At 48.0% G+C, this 25,279-nt stretch overlaps 1 protein-coding gene across 1 annotated transcript in view; it reads right to left on the bottom strand.

The window, feature by feature from the left end:
* Positions 1 to 168: 168 nt before the first annotated feature.
* TRIM44 (tripartite motif containing 44) overlaps positions 169 to 25,279 on the bottom strand; it is a 109,486-nt gene continuing 84,375 nt past the window's right edge. Inside the window, exon 5 of the mRNA XM_007082093.2 lies at positions 169 to 4,795. Coding sequence (XP_007082155.2) covers positions 4,768 to 4,795 — 28 coding nt within the window. The 3' untranslated portion in view covers positions 169 to 4,767. The remainder of the gene's footprint in view (positions 4,796 to 25,279) is intronic.

The raw sequence follows: 25,279 nt of genomic DNA, 5'->3' as shown, positions 1-25,279 counted from the left end.
CCCCTTCCCAGAGATCTCCAAAACCACTCTGGAGAAGTCAGGAGTAAATGAGCGTCCGTATCTAATAACCACACATCACCGTCTCCAACATCCCCACAGTTAAGGATGGAGATCATCATGAATATTTACACCTAGCAGGCTCCTTTGTGCACAACTCTCAGAGACGAATGGTATTTCCAGTAATAGTTTATTGATTTCCAAATGCACAGGGGCGCTGAGTCCAAACATCCTGGGATAGCGGTAAATCTCTCTTACAAAATAATTTACAGTATGAAAATGATATACTGAAACATTAACTCAAATGTGTAATTCCCTTGGAAGAGCGAGTGTTCCCTTGTTTAACGTGAAGGGTGGAAGGAGAAGGTAAGGAGGGAATGTGACTGTGCACAGGAAAACAGGCAGAGGACAACGGATTCGTTGCTTGTCCCCACCCATGCAGTATGGCCTGTCACTGTACAAAGACTGGTCAGGTTTGATTCCTGTTAATATAAGTCCACTGTCCCCTCAAGGTCCTATCAACCCCAGCATGGGCTCTGTGGCATGTTATGCACCTTTATACCCACAAGTGTCTCAATTTGTTTTCATTTTCCTGCCCCGGCACTCCTTGTGCTGCTTCTGGTGTGTTTTCCGTTCCAAATGCTACTCTTCCACCAGGCAGGCCCCCTGGGCCTGAGTCTGGGAATGGGCTGGGTGGGGGCTTCAGAGCACTGCTGGGTGTAGGCCATATTAATGAGATCTCAAGTCTCTTCTCTCTCTCTTAAGTCTGGGCTGTGTCATCCCTAAAGAGATTTGTGTTTTCAACGAAAGTCCAGATGGGCTAGGCACACAGCAAACATGCAACCAATTTTCTGATTACGAAGCATGTACTAAACAGCCATTATGTGCGTATGAAACTTCAGGTGTTGGCAAGAGGACACTTTCTAGGTGGGGGGAGGGGAGGACTTCCTATACCCTGCCACCAGCACAAGTCACAAACTCTGTAGCTGTGCCCTCAGTCCGGACTGGAGTGGGCAGACTCCTGGGTCCTCAAAATGGCTGGGTTATCGTTTCCCATATCGTTAGACATCTCGGAGCAGGGCTGGAGCCCACCTTGGCCCTGTGCTTTAGGAGCCGACAACCTCTGCCAAGGAGCTGTTCTTCTCGTGAACACCTTGTAAGCAAGCTCCTGAGCTCCGACTATGTGGTGACACTTGTGATCGGGGCTGGCAGAAGCCTCCGCGGTGGTGCTGTGGTACACAAGATCAGGAGGGGGCCGCCCCGGTCTCCCCTGAGTTCCCCCACTATGTGTGTGTGAGGGTCTATGCATGTACCCTTGTCATTTACATAAACATATGTACTCAGTGTGTGTGTGTGTGTGTGTGTGTGTGTGTGTGTGTGTGTACACATGTCCATAGCAGGTATCAGCAGGAAAGTCTAGATTCACCGAACTTTGAGTTAACACATCGTCAAAGAGCACAGGACAGGCTGGGCTAAAATAGGAAGACTGCCTTCTCTGAGGCAGTGCAGCAGCAGACATTTTCAAATAAACTTAGCAGAACCCTCTTCACCTGGACCATTTCTAAGAACTTCTATACTCTTGAAGGCCTAGAAAAACTCTCATTTCTGGGGGATGGCGCCAAAAAGGAAAGGCTCCCCCAACTCCTGGGGGCAGGCTCAAGTTAGCAATGTGGACTTCACGTATCTGCTACAGTGGCAGAATGAGGCTACCTCGATGCCATTTCTGAGCCCAAAGGATAGCCGTGAAATGTAATTTTGGAAAAGAATCCATAAAGTGGGATGGTCGGATTGCAGTGGGGGGGGGTCTGAGGCCTCCTCCTCCCTCTGTATCGTCGATGTGCCACCGACCACCACAAAGTGAGGGAGAGCTGGGCTCAAAATCTGGCTCTAATACTTCTAACTGTGTAACTCAGGGCAACGGGGTCTTCCACTCCACATCCGTTTTATCAGCTGAGAAACTGGGGCCTAGGGCAGGGCCTGGCTCACAGCTGGTCCTCAATATAGGTCACTTCCCCCCCACAGCTGAGACTCTAAGGACTTCTTAGAATCGGCCTGGATTCAATGATATCAAATCAAAGGACAAACCCACTCTCAGCCTCCAGAGAACCAAAATTTGGAAAGCAGCCAGGGATCGCTGTGGGGACCCAATTCGTTCTGGACACACTCGTGACCTGCCTCCCTCGGTGACTTCTCCCCGGGGATTTCTGCAACACCCACCCCTCCCCCCATAGCCTGCAGTCGGTCAGCACACACTTTCGAGCACTCTGTTACTGACCTGGCAGTAAGGCCTCATCCTGCTGGGGCTTGAGTCTGAGCAGCGTGCTCTGGCTCCAGTGGGGGGCTGGTGCCACTGCAGGAAGCATCCTCGTTCTTACATTGATAAATGCTGCTGGCAGGAACTCAGGAGCCTGGGCAGAAGCTGTTGCACCATGTTTAATGCTTCCCTGGTTAAAGTTTTATCAGGTGCTGAAGACAGCAGGAGCCCATCGAGCAAATCTGAAATCCTAAGTAAAAGCAAAAGTGCTTTCCTTGAGGATTACAGAGATATGATAACATACGGAGATAGGCTGGCATGTATTTTTATACTTCTGTTCGTATCTACCGCATACATGCTCGAGTTCCCCAGAAACTGACTTTAAGTAATAACATATAATCAGGTATGGAGGAGCCAATGGTCTGTCCATTGCTAAGATAAGGCTACTACTTGGGAGATTCAACAATAATTATTGGGGAAAGACAAACACAAGCATCCAAATCCTCAAGTGTTCTTAATCTGTTGGTTTTTAAACTCTTGTAAGAGTGGCCCCTGGTCCTTTTTGGGGAGTTCTGTTGGGTGAGGCTGGGGGTCGTCATTAGTGGTATGCCAAATTCTCCAGTCTTTGCAGGCAGGTAGGGAAAGCACCAAAACTGTCTTAGCCATTTGTTGACCACCAGTTTGAGAGAAAAAAAAAATATATATATATATTATTTTTTTTTAACTGCCCAAAGGACTCCTGGTCCCAACATCCTAACATATGTAGTGAGTCAGGGTAATCCTAACCCAGAAGCAGATATGCCCAGTAGCTTCCTGGCCTCAAAGAAATAGTTTCATAGCAAACACAGGATTGGACAATGACATAAATAGGCTTCCTACAGTAAGTATTGCTTCGGCCTCAAAACCACCCCCCCCCCCACACACACACACACAAACCAGCTGGCCCTAAAGCTCTGTGATAGGTACACAGGTCACAGGCAGGCAGGAGGAGAGGGATTTCTCCAGGGCAGATGCCTTCAGCTCTGCTGCGGAGGCAACTAGAAGTCGAGGCCCTGAGTCAGCTGCGTGGATACGGTTCCGATTGTACTTCTCGGGAGTGGACACCAAAATACCGCTAAAGGCAGAGGACAGGGAACACATACATCCCACTCGCAAATAAGAATTCCCTGGGAAGTGTCCCATTTTACCTTAACTGCGTGTACGAACATTCTATTTCATAATTAACTGTTTTATCTAAAAGTAAGGGCATCCCCTAACTCCAAACCATAAACTGATGTCTGAGAAAATGCAGGTTCTTTAGCTTGCGGGTTTGCACTCCCTAGAAATCATGGCTTACTTGGGAATAGAAAACCTGATGGTAAGGAAATGTGACTCGGGAGTGGGGAAGGGCTGGAAGGGCAACCACGGTGTGCCTCTGCTCATGGTACTCGAGAGGGGAGAGCCTGGCTGCAGGAGAGGGTCCGAAGGCCGGTGGGTGGGATGCCATGGGAAGAGGGGTTCCAGCTGGAGTGAAAGGTGGGTGCACCTGCTGGGAGACGGGGCTTGACTCAGCACACCAGAGCGATAAGAACTCTCCCTACACTGCATTTAAGCCAAATGAGGCCACGGGGGTTGGGGCGAGGGCACCAAAAACCTACACTGAAAAATTCCCACTTTGCAATATACATTGCAGACTTCATGTTGTGACAAGACCCAGAAAACTGGCAGAATTCACCCAAATAACTCAGGCTCCATCAGATCCTTTAGTGACTATTTTGGAAACTCAGGCAATTTGAGTTCAGAAATACTGATTTCAACTTTTAATCAGATCTCTTTGGTCCTTTTTTTTTTTTTTTTTAAAGTCATTTCCTTTCCACCTCTTCAATCATTTTTTTCATTTCCACAGCACTGAATTATGGATCTGAAGTGCTGGATAACCTCATATACTAAAAATATCTCTGTATTTCAAACTTTTAACTCTTTCTCCAACCCCATCTTCAGGCCACCCATCTCACTTCATGGAACCACATTTTCACAACTGTATAATGGGACTTTCAGAAACTATCTACAGAGCCCTGCTTTGCCCCTCCCCCATTATTTCATGCTTCAGTATAAATAAAGTGGGGTTTTATTCGCAGGTAGGGAAAAAGTTCTGACTGCCCTTCAAGATTATTCCAGATCCTTCCAGATGAAGCGATGCTGTCTGGGTATACGATATTCCAAGGGCTGGCTTTCCTGAGTAAGTTCAAAGCAGCCATTGAGGGACTACCTGAAGGACGCTTCTTAATTAACTGCTCCTGGTTGATCACAGGGGCACTTTTCCTTGACCTACCATGACAAGAGAATGACAAGCACAGTCAGTGACAATAAAGTTGGTCATCCCTTGGACAGATGTGTGCCTGCTGTGGACCTGGGGATGGATCCGGTGGAAGGACGTTTGTTGCTGGGCAGCTTTCACAGAAATCAGAAGCCGTTACATACACGCCGTCACATACACACAGGGAGAGGGAGGAGTTTCCACTGGGGACAGCAAGCCTTCATGTGTCCTCGTCTTCACTGGCACCGCTGCAGAGGAAAGGAGAACCAGGTGAGTTACGACCTCACAAGAAGGGGGGTAGCCTAGTCTACTGGCTGGGGGCACAGGCCCTGTTCTCAGACCCACCTGGACCCCAGTCCTCAGCTACCACCGATGGGCCGTTGGCCATGGGCAAGTTAGTTAGCTTCTCTAAGTTCTGATTTCTTTGACTACAGGGATAACTTTGATGATAAACCCTGCTTTACTGGGTTATTGGAGAATTAAATAAATAAGATAATATATGTAAAGTACACAATGCCTGTACACAGTAAGTGAATAGCTATAAAGGTGCAGGTGAAGGTCGTAATATTTTTTAAGCTTACTTGACAAAAAGCTAGTAAAAATCAGCAGTTTGACTTCCCCTAAGCCTTAAATCCTCTATTGTTAGGAGAGAAAAACAAAGAGAAGCTCTGTCTCTGCACTGGCCAACAGCACATCTCATTTGGAATCAAGCCAACGTGTCAAGTCGCGCCCCAGGACAGTCACAGGGCTCAAATGTCACCTCTTCAGGGAAGGTACTCCCTCTATCGAAGTCGGATCCCCTGGTCATCCCCCCATTTTATTTCTTTAATTGCCCTTATCACATCCTATGAATTGTCTGCTATTTACTCTCCACTCTACCTCTGACTGGAGCCTACAAGAGTAGCCACACTGTTTCTTTTATTAGCACGATCTAATATTTTATTAGCAGTATCTAGCGTTGGTATTGTGCTAGGCACAGAGAAGTGCTCAAGAAATAGTTGTTGTCAAAAAGGGAGTGAGAAGTAAAAACAACAGGAAGGGAGGAAAGGAGGGAGCTGAAAGGAATACTTATTACTGCCCTGACCAGGTGGTCCTAAATGTCAGTGATATTTCAGGCACCAAAAAAGTGAGCTGTGAGTCCCAGAGGCATGGCTAGGACCTCGGGCGCCTGAGGTTAGAGCCTCCCTGGCTCGGTCCCAGAAGGGAACACTGTTGATATAGGGACTGGGTAAGAAAAGGGCAGGGACAGAAGTGAGCCCACTACAAAGGGCATAAGGAGCAAACTTGCCTGGTTTCTCCTCCTCTGCTTCTAGAGGCCACTGTCCTTAAAATCAGACAAGTCAACTTGATCATGTGCCTACTGTGTGCCAGGGACCCTGAGCTAAGCGCTGCTCATGATGATCCCAGAACATAGGGACGGATGGCGTTATCCCCACTTTGCAGATGAAGAAAGTGAAGCTGAGAGGTGGAAAATCCTCAGTCACCAGTGAGGTCTGTGTCCTTAAAACTTAATGATTAGTATGGGCTGGATGAAATCTGAAGTAGTGAAGTGGGGGGTGGGGGGTGCTTACAAGGGCAGAAAAAAATCTTCCTCTGGTAGAGATAGGAGCTGGAGAAAAGGGAAGGTCTGGGGTGCATCCACTCCCAGCTCTGACCTAGAAATGTTTTATCTCGTGACAGATTATCTACGTCCATATAAAATCTGTGCTTTCTTGCATCCATTTGGGAGAGAGGAAAATATCCCAGGCAACAGACTTGTAGTGCTTCCGCTAAGAGCAAAAACATTTCGAGACACAGAGCCTGAAATTAATGTAAGTGTACTCTAGGAGCCAAAAACTCAGCAACCTGCACTATCCAAAACTCTGCCTTATTTCTCCCCTTTTCCTGCCTGTGGTCCAATCACAGGATGAAGGGTGCACGCTAGGAAGGGCTGGACAGTGGACTGTCATTCAGGAGTAGTGTTTGGTGGCATCTGTCCCAAAGGGAACAAAGGGTCTTTTACGAAAGTGTCTCACCAGAAATGAGGCACGGCTGGAACCGGCGCCATAGTCTCCCCTTTGGTACTATATCCAAAGCAAGCTCTTATTGTTCTCTTGTCAACTTTCCTTCAAATATGAGAGGTCTAGCAGGGTGACTGTGCCCTTTCCTTAAGCTGCATTTCACTCTTTAGCATTCTTAACTTGAGATGCATAGTTTAAAGGGTTCATGAACCTACTTAAATTGTACATCAAATTTTGTCTGTGTGTTCCTTTGTTTCAGAAAGGCCGTAATTTTCATCATATTCACAAAAAGGTCAACAACCCTTCCTCCCAAACTGAGTATAATAAAATTAAAAATAAATTGAGTGCTTTTCTAGTTGCTAGGTTCTTTATTCTAAGACTTGCAGGGTTGGCTTGGGGAAAGGATCAGAAGCCCTGACTGACAGAATCTTTTCTCATGACCCTAAAAGAGATCTATTCTGGAGTCTGAAAGATATAGTTCATCTCCTAGTTTAGAAGCATGAGATCTTAGATTCTGGCATATCACTGATTCTTTCATTTGCTAAATACTTATTGACTGTCTACTATGTGTTAGGCATGATGCTAGGCACAACAATGAATGATGGACACAGTAGCTGTCCTCATAGACTTTACAGCCTTGCAGATGAGGGGCGGGGGGAGAGGAGGGAGAGGGGAAGGAGAGAAATGTGGGGAAGGGAGAGAGAGAGAGAATTTTTGTATCTTCAAATACAGTATATTTATTTTCACCATTAACAAACAAGCTCTTTTTCACAATAATGAAGAAGAAAAAGGATCTGAAGTGAATCGGCGACACAGAACTTTGCTCACTTTGTGTGTGGTCTCTTCTGGAAAGTTACACAATCCAATTAGTATGAGATAGCATCTCCTGAACGCTTCTTCACTTTGTATATAAGCTGGTATGTGTTCATAAGACTTTATCTCAACCAGTCTATGAAAGTCTTTACTCTCTCCTAGGGAAGTAACACAGGCTTCTACCTCAGCCACTTAACATCTTCCTCTTGAAACATCTGCTGATCACAGTTAGATTTAGATTTATAATTGGATTGGTACTCGCATGTTACGGAAATTCCTCCTACTGTCCGCGTTGTTACTGATGTCATTGTTGTTGTTTTGAGAATGAACTAAGGGTGTTAGAAAGACAGCCCGTTCACGTGAACTACTCCAGAATAGTTAAATAAAATAAATAAAATAAATAAAATACTTAATTAAAAACAAACAAAAAAAAGGAAAGACAGCCCACTCTATCGTAGGTATTGACCAATGGGAGAGGCAGCATTACAGGACTTTGAAGTCACCAAGACTGAACTAGGTTCAAATCTCTGCTCTGGCACTAATGAGCTGTGGGCTTGGGTGAGTTACTCAACCTCTCCGAGTCTGTTTTCCTCATGGTATTTCTATCTCATCTTACAGGTTTATTGTGAAAGTTCTATGTATTTCATGTAATATAAATGATTAAAAACGTGGGCTCCCTTCTTCAACCTACCTTCCTTCTGTCCCTGAATCAATACCTCCCGCCTCCTCCTAACTCCTTCAATGTTCCTGGTCCTGGCATCTGAAACACTACACTCCGGAGCAAATGTGTCCCTATCTGCAAATGCCCTTACGTTTCTGGAGAGCGACAGTGCCTTTCTTTGCTTGTTTGAGGAGTTTTGTTTTTATTTTAATGACAGCTTCAGACCTGACGAAATACAGGTACTGAATAGAAAGAAAGGCTGAGTTCTGTGGTTCTGACCCTTCCAGCTGACAGGTCTCTGCCAAACAGGAGTGAAGACAAATACCGAGTGAAGCTTAGTTCACTGGCTGCAGTCACAGACTGACGCAGTTGGAGAATGCTGTTGTAGCTAAAAGCAGGGGTTTTAAACTGGGGCACACATATCCTTGTGGCACATAATGATTCTCCAGGGGGTATGAGGGCATGTGTGATTTTTAAGGAACTACAGGTCTAGATCCTTAACTTCCATGTGTACTCTTTCTTAAAACTCACTTGTCGGGGCACCTGGGTGGCTCAGTCGGTTGAGCGTCCGACTTCAGCTCAGGTCACGATCTCGCGGTTCGTGGGTTTGAGCCCCGCGTCGGGCTCTGTGCTGACAGCTCAGAGCCTGGAGCCTGCTTCGGATTCTGTGTCTCCCTCTCTCTCTGCCCCTCCCCTGCTCATGCTCTGTCTCTCTCTGTCTCAAAAATAAATAAAAACATTAAAAAAAATTTTTTTAAACCCAACAAACCTCACTTGTCGAAGAACGTGCCCGTGATCTCTTAAGTCCCCACTGTAGGCCACTCCCGCCTGCACAATCACCGTCCTGCCCTTCAGAAAATAAATGCACGCCTCTCACCCTCCTGACTCTTACCAGGGGACAATTTTCAAATTCCTTGCCTCTAAGAGAGTCCTAGGAGAGCAAGGCAAGACACAATCAAGGACACAATCCTTCATTTTGCCCAGGCGACAAACTCTTGGCCAGGTTGTGTGCTCCTGTCTGTCTGTCTACAGACCTAAGGGTTCACATTCAGAAGTCAGATGCTTGTCACGATGTATGTACTGCTATTTGATTGAAAAAGGTATCCAACTTGGATCTGACAGAAAGCAAGACTGATCTGGCTGGACGGTTTGACCACAAAGACCTCTGCCAGTTAGATTAGGTAGCGAATCTTGCCCGTCAACTTCATAGGCAGTGCCAGAGTTTTGCCAAAAACATGGGCAAGGCTCATCCCATGTCACATGACAGATATTACACCCTTTGAACTATCTATACTTGATATGTAATTTCAGGAGTTAACTTTAAACTGGACAAGGAGGCACGTAAGTTTTCTTTTTTGAGAGAGAGAGAGAGAGAGCGAGACAGCACGAGTGGGGGAGGGGGCAGAGAGAGAAAGAGAAAAAGAATGAGTGGGGGAGGGGCAGAGAGAGCGAGTGAATCCTCAGCAGACTCCACACTCAGCGAGGAGCCCAATACGGGGCTTGAGCTCACCGCCCTGGGGGCATGACCTGAGCCAAAATCAAGGGTCGGACGCTTCACGGACTGAGCCAACCGGGCGCCCTGGCACCTAATTTTTTCTAAATAATTTTAGCAGGTAGGAGACACAGTTTCGCTAAGGAACCGAGAGCCCCTAAATCCGGACTGGGAGAGTGGCATGCCATCTGACACACCCCTGGCCTGGGAGCCAGGGTCGCAGCGGGTTGGGGCTGGGATGGGACTAGGAAGCCCCAGCCAGCAGAAGGCCGTGCCCCCTCGGTCAGCCAGGCACACTGTGGAGGAGGGATTGCGTGAAATCGAGGGATCTACCAGGGGTACAACACAGCCCCCGGCACACGCAGCCCCTGAACACCTGCTGACAAGAGTGGCGATTCTTCAGGCAGTCCACGCAGATAGGAGCTCAGCCTCTCCACTCGTGTCCCCGGAGATGGCAGCTTATGAGAGGACGTTAATAAATGAGGTGTGCGGCACTCTGACCTCGCGAGTTTAATAGCTTCTTTTCCTGAGAATATAATACAACTTAATTTGATTTGGCATCGCTCCTATCTGCTGAGTCCTTGGCTATTTATTAATTCATTATTGCCGTAAAAGGATTATTCAACTCGAGAGGATAGAGAAATTAAGAGGTATCAACAAGGGAGGAAGGTTAGATTTGAGAAGATAGATTTAGTAGTCTCCGAGAGTGAAGCCACACAGGCATCGTCACGGAGCTCACCGGCAGCCTCCATTAGCCACCTGAGGCTGTGGCTGCCCAGTTCCAGTAAGCGTGTGGCCGGTCTGGCTTCGGGGGTGGACCGCACGCCCAGATCCAGGAACACTCCTCCACCAGACGGAGCAGGACAGCCACATCTGTGCCCCTTGTCACCTGCCCTAGCCTGCCAGTGAGCAGGGGTCACCGTGCTGTAAAGAATTAGAACTTCGATTTTTAGCCGCTGCCTATGGAACTAAGTGAGGTATGAATATAACAGGAAGTGAAATGTCCTCAGTTTATCCCGGGTTAACTGAGAAAAACATGAGAGGACTTCAAAAGTTTTAGTCCTGGCTTTGCTGGGGGACTCTGGGCAATCAGGATGCATTGCGTTCTAAGTGAAATTTAGGAAAATTCCAAACCGGACAAAAGCCAAGCTCCTTTCTGACACACAGGCTCGCTGAGCTAATTAACTGGCTCTCATTTATACTGTTTTCTCTCTTGCTTCCTGTGTACGTCCCTCTCCAGCTCAATCTGAAGGCTGGCCTAAATGTTCCAGGTTCCTTCACCTCTTTCTCTGGCGGGGTCCAAACAGCAGGTTGTTGAATAGCACTGCTTGATTAGGACCCACTACAGAGAGCCAAGAACTAAAGCCTGGTGGGAGCAAAAGCCCTCTGACTCGTCAGTTCATCATGGCTCTTAAAAAAGTCTCAGGTGGCTCCAGCCTTGCTGTATCTTCCTTCTCAAATCACAGGAAAGACGGGGAAAAGGATCCTTCTCCCCACATCGCATTCTACTTTATCCCATGAACCTTCTCTTCAATAATAACCATTATTCACAGAGCATCAACTTAATGGTCCATGCACTGTGCTAAGCAATTTATACACACAATCTCACTAAACCCTAATAGTAGCTTTTGGATGGGTATTATGATCTTCATTCTACAGATGAGAAAATGGAGGCCAAGCAAAGGTACGTAACTTCCTCAGGGTAAACCCAGTTGGTAAATGGTGGATCTAGATTATGCAGACTCCAGAACCCTGAGATATGCAACTGGGCTTGGGTAAGAGGTGTGACATAGGCCTGTATCTTTTAACACCCTGTTATGCAGTCAGTAAGTGATAGCCATGAAGTCTTCTGAGGCTTAATTTTTTTCCCCTGAAAAATGGGATGATACCTACTTCCATGGGTTGTTGTAATACGATGGAAGGTACACGCAAATTCTTTTTAAGATGAGACAGTGCCAGGTAAGGGTAGGATTACTACAGGAGGAGAAGGCAACAGACACTGGGTTTGCATCTCAGCCCTCCAGCTGCCTCTGCCTTTACAGACCAGTGTGGGCGCCTCTGAGAGAGGCTTGGGTCTCCAGCCTGGCCTCGGGTCCACCCTCTGACCACAATGCCAGCTCTGATCTCCCTGCACCCTGCAACCTGTTTGCTGTTTTTTATAGGTGGCTACCCTTCTTGCACTCCACAGGGGCTAAGTGGGTGGTGGCCTGTTTCTATGGGAGCCAGGGCGGGGGGGGGGGGGGGGGGGGGGAGGGCGAGGGCGGTTCCAGCAGGTCTGTTCAGGTGGTGCATGTCTGTAGGGAGACACTCACTAGCCTGCCAATGCCCCACCTACTCTCAGAACTCCCTTCTTAGGATGGAGTCTCCTGTTGCTGCGGCTGGATTTATAAAGGAATCATTTCCAGCCTTCTTTTTTTTTTTTTTTTAAATTCAGAAAGTAACATTTTACTTTTTGCTGATCTGTACTTTCTGTAACAAATACTGCTTCCATGAAAAGAAAGAAAAATCCATAGCATTATGCATCAGTGATAATTACCTTTAACACACTGAAAGGTATTTATCTTTACCCCTTCATGCATATATAAAAATACATGCTTCACAGGCTCTTTCAGAATCTGCTTTTTCCACTCAACTAGCAATCATAAATACCTTTTCTTATCAAGAAAATATATATCTAGGGGCGCCTGAGTGGCTCAGTTAGTTAAGTGGCTGGCTCTTGGTTTCGGCTCAGGTCACGATCTCACCATTCTTAAGGTCAAGCCCTGTGTGGGCTCTGCCCTGTCAGCACAAAGCCTGCATGGGATTCTCTCTCTCTCTCTCTCTCTCTCTCTCTCTCTCTCTCTCTCTCTCTCTCAAAATAAGTAAATAAACTTAAAAAAGAAAGGAAATACATGTCTATAAGATTGTGATCCATGACTGAATTGTATGGATTTACTGTACCTGGACATTTAAATTATTTCTAATCCTCACTTGTTATCCCACACCTCTGTGACACATATCTATGTGGATGAATCTGCAGGTTCATCCTTAATTATTTCCAAAAGGAGAAGGAAGGGAAACACCTGGGTCACAGGGCATGTTTTTAAAATAAACTTTATTTTTTATAGCAGCCTTAGATTTACAGAAAAATTACAAAGATAGTCCCCAGGGTTCCAACATGTAGTTTTTCCTATTATTAACATCTTACATCAGTAAAGTGTGTTTTTTACAATGAACCAATATTGGCACACTAGCACTAAATGAAGTCTGTATTTTATTCAGATTTCCTTGATTTTTCTCTGATGTTCTCGTGCTGTTCCAGATTTTACCCAAGTACCACATTTCATTTGGTCATCATGTCTCCTTAGTCTCCTCTTGGATGTGACAGTGTCTCAACTTTCTTATCTTTGACAACACTGTTTCAAGGAGTACTGGCTAGGTATTTTGTAGACTGTCCCTTGGCTGGGATTTGTCTGATGTTTTTGTCATGATTAAGCCATGGTTTTGGGCCTTTGAAAACTATAGAGACACCTGTTATTCTCATCACATATCCAGGTCGCCAGCAATAGGACTTAGCACTGCTGATGCTGACCTTGATTGCTTGGCCCAGGCTGTGCTTGTTAAGGTTTTTCACAGGAAAGCTACTCTTTCCCTACTTCCCATACTGTACATTCTGGAAGGAAGTCACTATGAGCAAACCACACCTACGGAGTAAGGAGTTGTTTTCTCCCTCAATCAGGGTAGAGTGTCTGCACACATTATTGTAAATTCTTCTGAACATGAGATTTGTCTCTTCTTTATTTATTTATTCAATAGTTTCTATCAGTATGGACTCATGGATATTTAGTTTTACACTTTGGATTATAAACCAATAAATACTACTCTGTTTATTATTGGTCAAATTGTTCAGCTCTGGCCTTTGGGAGCTCTTTTCATCAGCTCCTATAGCCCCTGACATGCCCTCATCAGTGAGGGGTTTGCTGGGGGTTTGTTTTGAGCACTTCCTTACTTTCTGGCACTACAAAATGCTCCAGGCTCATGATGTGTATTTCCTTCCCCAGTCCTAGAATCAGGTATTTCTCCAACAAGCAAAGAAGATGTACTTTTAAAGGCATTTGATATACGATTGTTACATTGTCCTTCAGAAATCATCAGAGGCTGAGTTACAATCATTACTCATATAGGTATGAGAGTGCCCCTTTCCCTACACTCTTGCCAACACTGGACAGTTGCAAAGTGTCTGAGAATGGGTGTGTGTGTGCACACAGCGTACATGAGTGTGTGTGTGTATCTCGTCTCTGAAATGGCTTCCATGTTATTATTCAGTTTCCCATTGAACTTCAAGAGGAAAATGCCATGGGGGCATTTCTCTGTCTTTCTGTGGGCCTCCCCCAGCTTCCCTTTCTTCCCCCAGCACAACTGGATGTCACATAACTGATGACCTCCAGTGGTGGGGACTGGAAGGGAACTTTTCCTAAACCCCTATTAGGAGCCAGGCAACTCTAGAGGGTGGGGTGGCTGGAAGCAGAAAATAGTGCAAGGGCTTACCTTCCCTGCTCCCTGCACCTTCAGGAAATCCCCCTGACCCCATTTTCTCATCTTTTCTTGCAAGTGAATAATGGAAACCAAATCTCACTCAAGCAGCTTCCTTCCACAGAAATCTTAAACATAAGATTTCATAAAATGCTGGACTTCAAATTTCCTGTTGCCTCAGCTGCTGTATCTTACAAGTTACCAAAGGGAGAGGGAGAAAGGATCAATAAATAAATACATACTTGACACTAATCTCTAATCTCTGTATGAATTGTGGGCTTTTTTTTTTTTTTTTTAAGTATTCCAGATTAGTTCTCAGTAGTTTTGAGTCCCACGGTGACCTTGAATTGAGGTCCAGAAGTTGAAAACTGGAAGCAAACCAATTCTCAAGACCCACTGTGGCTTCTTATATCACAGAGGGTTATAAATGTGGATTTAAGGGAAGAAGCACCTAGGTTTGAGTCACAGCTTTGCCATTTACTAGCTGTGGGATCGTGAGCTCAGTGTTCCTACCTGGAAATGGAGAACAATTTAGTGCCCTCCTGGAAGAGTTGCAGGGAAGATTAAGCGGAGATGAGCATATACAGAGTGCTTGGCGTGGCATCGTACCCGGCACACAGAAAGTGCTCAATACGTTTCATAGTTCTAGATGAAGAAATCAAGCCTAAGAGAGGCTGACGCTCATACAGTGAGTTGATGGCGGTGAGATGAACTGGAAATCAACATTTCTGGTTCCTGAATACACTGTCAAACTTGCAGGACCCGTTTTCTCTAAGAATGCCATTTATTAACAAAGAGAAGAGCCAACATGGACGTCACACATGTGCTGTAGGCGTCATGCCATCATTTGAATGGGTTCAAGATTCCTTGAATTCCGGGCCTGTTCCCTTGGTGTCTGGTAACTGGCCATTTGTCAATGATGGCAGCAAACAGCTAGAGCCTATTAAGTGCATCATATGTGCTGACCGTTGTGCTCAGAACATTTGAAGCACCCTCTCCTTATCCCATCGAGTCCACCAGCAAGTTCTGCTGACTCACACTGCAGAATCCATCCCATGCTGGTTCCCTCTTCTTCTCCACGGCCACCACCATCTCTTGCTTGACCTACTGCCCTCGCCTTCTGACTGGTCCTCCTACTTCTACCCTTACTTCACTACTGCTTAGTTTTCAAGCTGCATTCAGAGTAATACTTCTCAAAGTGCAACAGATTATGGCGCTGCCGCACTTAAAACTCCTTTAATGGCCTCCCGTAGCCTTAGAAGAAAGCCCATCGTTCCCAAATCCCTGCACGATTTGGCCTCTGCCTCCCTCTCTAACCCGTTTCAAGCCACCTGCTGGCCACACTGGCTTTGCCTGCTCCTGCATGAAGGCTTTGGCATTGCTCTTTGATTCCCTAAGTTCTTCCCCTCATGGCTTGGAGTGACTGGCTCCTTAACATTCAGGTCTTGGCTTCAATGTCACCTTCTCAGAGGCTTCCCCTGACCAAGCAGTCTAGAGCAGCCACCCCAGCCCTGCACAATTACGTCAGACTGTTGTATTGTCTCCACGGCACCTGTCACTACCTAAAGCTACTCTGAGATGCTAAGCGTCCTTAAGTATTTTGTTCCCTGCTGTATCACCAGTACCGGATAATGTGCCTGACACCAGGGAAACCTCACCAAATATTTTTTGAATGAATGACCCAGTGAATTATCAAAATAACTCCTTGAGGTATTATTGTTCTAGAAACCTTCCAAGCCTTCCCAGGTTAACTGCGGGCAGCTTGCCAGTCTCAGAGAAACTTCCCAGGAATCTCACGGACAGCTGATTTCTACAGGTGAGCCCGAGCTCTATCTCTTTTCTGTCACTGCAATCACCGGGCATACAGAACCACAAGGGGGTGGGGGGAGGCACCAGGTGTGGCTGAGAATGCTGTATCAGACATGGTTACTCTTACAAATGACTAAGCCTTACTGGTAAAGGATGGGTATGTCCAAGGAATGCTGTGTCACTGAGGGCAAAGCAGAAGCAAGCTCAAGTCCAGTCCTCCCCAAGCAAGGAAATCTGAAGGGCCAATTCCTCCGCGTGAGGAAATGTTCTCATCTGGCCTCCTTATAAAACAGCTGCATGTTTGGCAACTTCCAACCCTCCACAATCCAGCTGTGAGCTGTGCTCAAGGCAGGTCTGGGTTCTCAACTTTAGCTATCCTCCCTTCCCCTAATGGTGTGCAGAGGGAGAGAGTCAAGCAGGCCAAGGTGGAAGTAAAGGGGGCCTTATTCGTGGTTCTTCTCCCTCCCTCTGTAGAAACACCAGCTGAGGCACGGGTCCAGAAGTGGGAGAGCAGGGATAGCCACTGTGATGGTAGGGACGGTGGGAAAAGCACACAGCTAAGAACCGGAGACAGGGCCTCAAGGCCCCGGTCCACACACATCAGCATGAGACCGTGGGTGGGAGGCCTCTTTAAGCCGACGTCTCCACATCTGTGAAATAAAGATAGTGACACGTGTAAGGACTCACTAAGTGGAGGCCATCGTTATTATCTGCTGGGCACTGAACTAATCCCTCTCCAACATGTTCACGTTCAGTTTTTGTAGCAAGAGCCCTAACAGCACTAGCAGTCCATTTTATAGACGAAGAAACACGAGAAACAGAAACGAAGTGACATCCCCAAGTCCCACAGGTAGGCGGAGTTGGAACTGCGACCAAGGCTGGGCAGGGGACTCGGTGATGGGTGACAGCGGCACAGGAGGGTGCACGTGAAGTCAGCCTGGCTGCGTTCCTCGCTCCCAGTGGCGCGGGCGGTGAGCTCTGCTGACTGCTGAAGATCTGTCCAAGGTCTTGGACACTGACACTCCAGTTTGGACATCAAAGACCAGAAACCTTCCTCCCTGCTGTAAGGCATCCCGACAGTCTCTCCGCCTGTGACCTCCCTGTAGGACCCTGGCTGCAAGTTCGCTCTTTCCCTCAGATGCTCACCTTGGTTCTTGTGGGCTCCAGCCAACAGTCGTGCCAAAGGGCCCGCCACCAAGACACCGTCCCGGGGACTTAGGGCAGGATGCCTCTGGGTCAGACACTGGTTTCAGTTTCAATCCTGTCTGTCCTGAGGTCAGAGGCATCCACCTCTTACCCTTTTAATTAGGATGCTCCTTTCAAGGTTTCAGCCGATTTCCGCTCTACCCCCTAGAGGAGAACATCTGAGTTAAGCTGGGCTGACACCCCCTTATCTGCCTGCAGGGAGCCAGTGATGAAGGTGGTCTGACAGATCCCTACTTCTCCCCCACAGCCTCCAGGGGTTCAGGGATTCAGCGCAGCCCTCATGCGGTTGTATTATAAATGTGTCTTCGCCACTTGAGCTCCTGGGAGGCTGAATCTGTTTCTCATTCGCCATTTTATCCCCGGTGTTTAGCAACACGCCTGGCACTTAGGAGGCATCTGACGGCTGGCACACAGCACCTCACACAACCTGCACTGGCCTAGGAGAAAGGATTTAGCAGGTAAAGTGGAAGATGGGGAAGAATGGCCTTCAAGGCAGTAACTGTATCCAACAGAAAAGCTGACTTTCTCCTAGGAACACGAAGATCTGTCTCCTTGGAAAACGCCTAACGAAGGTGGTATCATCTGTGAGGATCGTCCACTTTGGAATAAAACCAGGATTCCCATCCAAGCCCTTCTAAGCTGGGTGACTTTGGCAAAGCTATCTGATAACCTCTCTAAGCCTCAATCTGCTTATCTGTGACACGGGGCGTCTTCATTCACTCCTTTGCTCTTTCAGCGAACAAACGGTCCCCGAGCGCCCACGGTGTATTAGGCACTGTACTAGTGCTGGCATTGCAGCAGTGAGCACGGCCGACAAGGTCCCCATTCTCATGGAACTTCCTGTCTGGTGAAGGAGACAACCGAGAAACAAGGAAACAGATCGTTTCAGATAGAGGAAAGTACTGTGAAGAAGGTAAGCAGGACGCTGGGGCAGAGAATGACGGGCGCATGGGTGCCTGAGGGCAGCTCAAGAAGGGAAAATACCAGGATCTCCCTCCCAGAGTTGCCAGGAGTGTTAAATGAGGTCACAGGTAGGGCGTTTAATGTACTTACTGACAAGTAACGAGCACTCAACCGCCTTCAACAGTTTTCATAGTACTCCTATCCCAAAGCCAACTGCTTCTATTTCATCTCACGGCGGCTGAGCCCCTACTGCCTGCCGGTGATGGAAAAACAGGGGGTTCGGCTGGAGCTCACGGACTGGCAAAGAATGCAGCCTATGCGCTATGAGACAAGGAAGAGATGGTAAATTCTGCTCACAGAGACCGAAAAGACCGCCACTCAGTGCTGACAGATGGACTGGTAGTTTCCAGGAAGCCTACGGGGCCAGAAGGAGGGCACGCCAGGTGGAGGCAACAGCCTGAACAAACTCCTGAAGATGTGGAGCAGCTCGGCATGTCCAGGGAGCTGTGGGAGGTTCCCAGTGGCTGGAGATAACGTGTGAGAGGGTGCATGAGGGAAAGAGCATCTCAGCAGCAGCTCCTAACACTTATCTCCATGGGTCATGTTCAAAGCGTCTCTCAAGAAGATGGGAGGGATGTGGGTGGGGAAAAGCAGGAGACGAGAAGGGGGTCAGGGCTCCACATGGCGTCTGCCACACGGCCAGCACTCCACAATGTGAACCAGGGCTATGTTTAGAATATTCAGCCTGGGTTCCGTGTGACACTCTCCAAGGCAGCGCAAGCAGAATTTTAGGGGAAAAAACACACCCAGCAGTAACTCAATATAAAGCCTGCATGGGGGCCAGGCAGGCATCAAGCTGCTCACATGTGATTATGCACCATTAGAGCAAGTCCAAGACTCCCCTTGGATGGACACTACAGTTGCCAATGTATGATGCTGGGGGTCTGGAGTGAACAGACGCTTGCTCCCAAGCAGAGCCCACGACTCCCTCTTTGCCAAAGCCAGACTCACTTGTCCAGGAGTCGAAGGCCTGTGCCAGGGACAGTGAGAGGGCTCTGAAATAGGGAAACAGTAAACTACAAGGTGGTGTCTTATGCCTAATGAACAACTCAGGCATCTCCGGCCAGCTTATATTCTCTGAAATGAGCATAACTAAGAAGAGGTTTAGAAAAAGGAACCCGTCAGACGGAGGCCTGGCTCCCTGCCTCTTTATTACTCTGTCCTATCCCTGACCTTGCAGTAAACACTCTTGCTAGGAGTCCCCCCGCCCCCCAGGAAGTGGAGAAGGTAAGAAAGCTATCCCTACCCCAATGTTCCAAAAGCTCACGGTACAGCCAAGATCTGGACTGTAGGAATCTGCTCCATTGATGCAGACAGACAGCCAAGGAGAACATCCCATCCAATTTACGTTCGGCGAATCCTGCAAGAGGCTCTCCCCAGGTTCCATGTCAGTGCCGTCAGATGAGAGAGGGCACCAGTCTGGCCAGGAGAGAGGAAGACGACCCAAAGCGCACGGACACACCACACCGGAGAGCCAGACCAAAGAGAGAAAAGAGGAACGAGTGCTGCAGGTCTCCGCTCTTTGCATGCCATCACCCACTCTCAAGGCTGAACAAAGCCCACTGCTCTGAGTCAAAGGGCTGCCCTAGGCACCGGGGAAAGTCACAGGTACCCAACACGACATCATGGAAAAGCCAGCTACGGCCCCTGTCATGTTCAAAAGATCTCCCCATAAGCCACTAAACCTGAAGACCTTATCGACGTTGTTCCTTTAGTCTGAGGTACGACACTTTTGGCTGAGTCCCTAGAGTGAAAAACTTAGTAGCTATTGTAAGACAAAGGTAGGTCATGGGACCACTGCATGCCACTTGAGCACAGATGAGTTTCTGGGTGAGCCAGCTGACATCTTAGAAGCTGACGGGACAAGGTAGCTGGTTAAGTTTTGTGAGAGAAAGAGAAATTATCATCTTTTACAGGGCCAGGACTAGGGTGTAAGCGCAGAGTGCTGAAGGATGCAGATAAAGATTATTAAAGGCATCTTCTGCCTTCCTCCTGTTTTCTTTCTGAAGTCAGCTCTGCTGTAACACTCAAATGACACAGTCCCACCTCGTCAGACCTGTTCTGTCCATCTGCAGAACATCTTGATTATGGCCCAACATAAATCAGATGTCGGAACATTTATTCATGATACCTGAAAAGCAACTGTTCTCCACTGGGGCCAGCCAGAACAAGATAATCCAAATGCCCCAAAGCATCAGGGGAATGTTCCCCTTAGTATCAAGGAAGGCCCAGTCACCCTCCAAAGCTGCGGAGTTGAGGGGCATCTGTCCGCAATCTAGATGGCTCCCTGCTGTCAGACTTTTTCCACCCTGGCTTTCACACTGAGAGGAGCAGGAAGGACAGAGAAATCAGGGTTTGAATTCAGTCGTTCCACTTATTAACTGGGTCCCCTGGGCAAAACTTACTCCACTGGGCCTCAGTTTCCTCATTTGTAAAATAGGGCCGATGATTCCAGGTCCTTTATGAATGTAAAAGCATATGGCACATGGTAAATGCTCATTAAGTAACCGCTCTTCTCAGGAAATGGTGTGCAAGATAGTGCCTGACCTAGCAGACTTTCACTCCACGTTGCTCCGTTCCCTTCCTCCTTCCTGGATCAGATGACAGCTCAGGCTCTCACTTCTGCGTCCCAATCAGAATTCTGTTTTGTATAGGATAGTACACATGTCTGATGGCTCTTCTACACCAGCATGAGACATTACCAGGAAGTGTAGAGAGCTTGTGCTTTCCCCGCCCACTCACCCACTCACTGTTTAAAACATTCCACTGCGATCTTCACTCCGCCCGGCACTGAGGGGTGGAGGGAGGGAATGACAATGAAATAAATATGCCAGCTAACCACTTTGGGGAAAAGATGAGAGAATTCTTTCAGGGCCTGTTTTTAAATTAAAAAACATTTGCTGGGAGACAATAAAGCCACTCCTCTCTAAAAACTATTTTTAGGGCCCTTGACTGAAATATACACGAGAAAGAAAAAAAAGGTTAAAAAAATGACAATTCTGTAGATAGAGTTTCAGCAGAGCCTATGGAACCACTTGCTTTATGCTCAGCTGGAAGACAGTGCTTTCCCAAACTGCTTCCCCAAGCTCTCTGGACTCTGGTCCCCCCCCCCCCACCCAGCTTTATCGAGATATAATCGACACGTAACACCGTGCAAGTCGAAGGTATACGCTGTCATTATCGGGCACGCGTAGATGTTGTAAAATGTCTGCCACAATGAGGTTAACCCATCCTTTGCCTCTTGTTGTTGCTCTTATGATGTCATCTGATGTCCGACAGGCCTTGGAGCCCTGCGGGGCCGGAGGACTCTGGTGGCTAATCACATGCCTCTTCCTGCCCAGTGGAGAGGATGGCAGACCAGGCTTTGGAAACGGGGTGAGATTATCTGTAGGGGCCTAGCAACCACCGCGGGAACCACGGTCCATGTTAAAGAAAAGATGATCACCCACTTAGCTCTTACTCATCTTAACTGGAATGAACGGTCATATCAAGGCTTTATAAAGGGCACTCCTGCCAGGGGTTAAGACCAGACTCTCAAATCAGGCCTACCATAGGAATGCAAAAACTGTCTGGGGGAGGAGTGTAAAACTCCATGAATCTGACATAACTCTGCACTAGAGGCTTTATTTTCTCCTTCGTTCCAACCTCCCCCCTTCCCTTGCCCTCCAGTAAAGAACAGTAATGGCATTGAAATCCACAGATAATCCTTAAATCTCTGTGGCAGCTCCAGTTCTAAACTCCTCCTTCACACTGACGGCTTTAACAGCTGTTAACAAGTCATAACAAGGGCCTCTCTTGCTCCAGCCTGGAATAGCAATATCCTCTCCCTTTCCCTGCCCAAATCAGAACCAGCCTTCCAGGCTACGTCTTCCATGCAGGGTGTCCCGACCCTTCTGGCCTGCACAGGCCATTCAGCATTCAGCTCTCGGGCTCACAGAGCCTGGGACTTGGCAGTGACCCTGCTCATGGTAGGGGGGCGGGGGGTGGTAAAAATGTAGAATCCCAGGGGCTGGTGAGACCAGCAGACCTAGGAGCAGCCTGCGTGGGGAAATATGCATGAACAACTGCCACGGACGCAGGGCAAGGGTCGGAGCTGGCAAGAGGGGCAGAGGGACAGCCTTGAGTCGTGAGCCAGGTCCATGAACAGGACAATCCATTACAAGGTCCAAACTTCAGAAGGTCCAGGAAGGCTCGGGAGTGGACAAGGTGAGCAGGGCTGAGAGGTCAGGAAGGAGGCTGTGAACAGTGGTGGGCACAGAGGCCTCTTTATAAAGTCCTGGCTGTGTGGCTTAGGGCACAGCCCAGCAGGTACAAGAGAGTCACACACGACTTAATGTGACATCTGTTTCCCCGGCACTGGTCGCTGGCCACCACACGTGTCTCTTGGGGTGGTATTAACCCCGTATGATACTTGGCTTTTTCTCCTCTAGACAGTGAGCTGTTGCTCGAGGGCACGTATTATGACTAACCGCTTACAACCCTGTTTAGCAGCTGTGTGTCTATTTGCGAAATGAAGACACAAGGGATTTGCATTTTCCCTCCATTTCTTGCACCTCATCACCTTCCCCTTGACGAAGACAGTCATATTTAGAAGGCTAAAAAAGAGTGGGAGGCAGTGTGGGCCCCCAGGTGGCAGGCGGTGGAATAATGGCTGGCTGGCGCTGGCGACTGCAGATGACCCTGAGGACACCGCACCGCTCCTCACAGCGCCGACCCAGAGCCACTGCGGAAATGTACTTCCGGCAGCCCTCTGTGCACTGTTTTTGTTTTTGCTTTGTTTGTGGCTGGTGTCAAGAATGTGGGGGTCTACCCATACCATAATCCTCTGCCGAGGACACTTCCGGACGTGCAGGAGAGAGGTGGCAAAGGTGTGAAGCAAATGTCTGCGGCCATTCCTCCAGCTGCCTGCCGGCTGCTCAGGGACCCACCACCCTGCTTTGCTGGAGCAGAGCCTGACTCCCTGCTCACCCCCCACTGCTCTCCCAGAGGTCAGCCGCAAGTTCACATCAGCAGCCATTACAGATGGAGTGCCTGCTGGGAATCTCTTTCTAGTGTCAAGCGGCCATTAAAAGCACTTAAGGAAATCACAAAAGGGAGGTGGGAGAATTCTTCAGGGAGGGTATAGGATAGAAAGGGCAGGAGGGAAGGCTTCAGCCTACCTCCCACCTTGGAGGGAAAAACAGGCCATAAAAATTAGAACTGGTTCTGAAGAATGAACCCGCCTCTGGGGAAACTGCAGAGCACTGGATCGCACCATTCTCCGGCCGGGGCCAAAACGCTTCAGGGTGCCTGGGAAACCTTCTGTTAATACACAGTAAAATGACATTTTAAGCAACCATGTATTTAAAAAAATTTTTTTCTAATGAGGGGCACCTAGGCGGCTCAGTTGGCTAAGCGTCTGACTCTTGATATCAGCTCAGGTCATGATCTTGCGGTCATGAGACAGCCCCACGTTGGGCTCCATGAGGAGCATGGAGCCTGTTTGGGACTCTCTCTCTTACCGCCTCCCCACCCCCCTCCCTGCCCCTCCCATGCTTGAGCTCCCTCTCTCTCAAAATAAATAAATAAACTTTAAAAAAATTATCCAAGGAGCATGCATTACAATTGGCAGCGACATACACTCTCCCATCCCATTTGGACCACATCTCTGGGAAGAAGGCATTATGATGCCCTGTTTCACAGATGTGGAAAACTGAGACTCAGAGAGGCCAGTGACTTGATCACCTCTGGGGCCCGGATTTGCCCAACTGCAAAACCAATGTTCTTCCCACCAAAAAGAATGTCGGGCGGGGCAGCGACCCTCGCCAGGTGTGCATTGTGCTGACCTACCTGTTGGTACCTGTCACCCCTGGGTTAATTAGCTCTAGCACCATGGCCTTTCCTGTCCACCTGATTAAAGTAAGAGGAAACCTATCTATCTTAAGTGGGCTAATAGAATCTCTTTGATGACATCTTTCTTCACTCTTCTAGTTGGCAATAACCATCTGAAAGGGAAGGACTGGGTTCTGAAGTAAGTAGATACTAGAATCTTGGGAAAGTCACTTTCCTCTCTGCGTTTTAATACCCTCCTGTAAAATGGGTCCAAGAACCCCTACGTCGTAGAGTAGTTGTGAGTACTAAATAAAATAACTTATTAAAGCCCTCAACATGTATCTGGCACAAGGTCCATATAAATGATGGCTATTATTATAAATGGTTTTATTTCAGTGAACAGTTTTAGAAAATACAAAGATTTGGTGTCAACCTGTTCTTATTCAGTAGGTGCCACTTGTTGTTGAGGAAAAATGTAAAGACCCTGAATTTGTTTCATGGCTAAGGACAACTGTAACCAAAGGATGGCAGTGGAAGTACAGACAACTTAAGTCCAGGGAAGAGGGAGCCATAGTCTCTGTGGGGCCGGTCCCCCGGCTGTCCAATCATCTTAGAGTGGACTACGCGCACAGCTATTTAGAGACCAGACGCTTGTGTCTGCATATGGCAGGAACCTTGAACATTTCAGGAGGCAAAAGACATGTGTAGGATGAATTAACGCAAATGGCTCTGCATCTGGTTATATGGTCCCCTGAAGGCACATTTGCTAGAGGAACTCTCTTAAGATCAGCAGCTCCCCCAGAGAGCAGTTCAGGCTGCTTCTCGGGCTTGCCCGCCAGCTTAACCGAGCAGGTAGCAGCGAACTGAAAGAGAACCAGGCTGATACTGTGTCCTCAACCCTGCTCCTCACTCTGGCCCCACAGCGGCGCGGAGACCCAGAGGTTCTTGGGCTTCGGTCTCCTACACTTCAGATTCCAAAGCGCTCTGGTGGTAAACTGCAACTTCTTCTGCCGTCTGTCCGAGGAGGAGACGTGAAGCCATTGCTCTAGGAGACAGCTTCTATCTGCACCCTCATTCCTGCACTCCCTTCAGACCAACCCCGCCCCAGGGCAGAAGTGAAATCACTGACCCTCACCTGGGTGACTCAGTCAGTGAAGCCTCTGATTCCTGATTTTGGCTCAGGTCACAATCTCCCGGTTTGTGAGTTCGAGCCCCATGTCGGGCTCTGCGCTGACAGCGTGGAGCCTGCTTGGGATTGTCTCTCTCCTTCTCTCCCTGCCCCTCCCCTGTTCTCTCGTTCTCTCTCTCTCTCTCTCTCTCTCTCTCTCTCTCTCTCTCTCAAATTAAATAAAAACTAAAAACAAAAAACAAAACAAAAAAACAAGTCACCACCCCTGAGGAAATGGTGAGCAATGGGGTAGACTGCCCAGCCTTGTGGCTCTGAAGTGTTCGCCTCTTGCTGTGT

This window comes from Panthera tigris, chromosome D1 (genome assembly GCF_018350195.1).
Source record: "Panthera tigris isolate Pti1 chromosome D1, P.tigris_Pti1_mat1.1, whole genome shotgun sequence".
In the NCBI taxonomy this organism is placed as follows: domain Eukaryota; kingdom Metazoa; phylum Chordata; class Mammalia; order Carnivora; family Felidae; genus Panthera; species Panthera tigris.
Note: the sequence above shows the minus strand (reverse complement) of the source record. Positions and strands in the feature narration are given on the sequence as shown.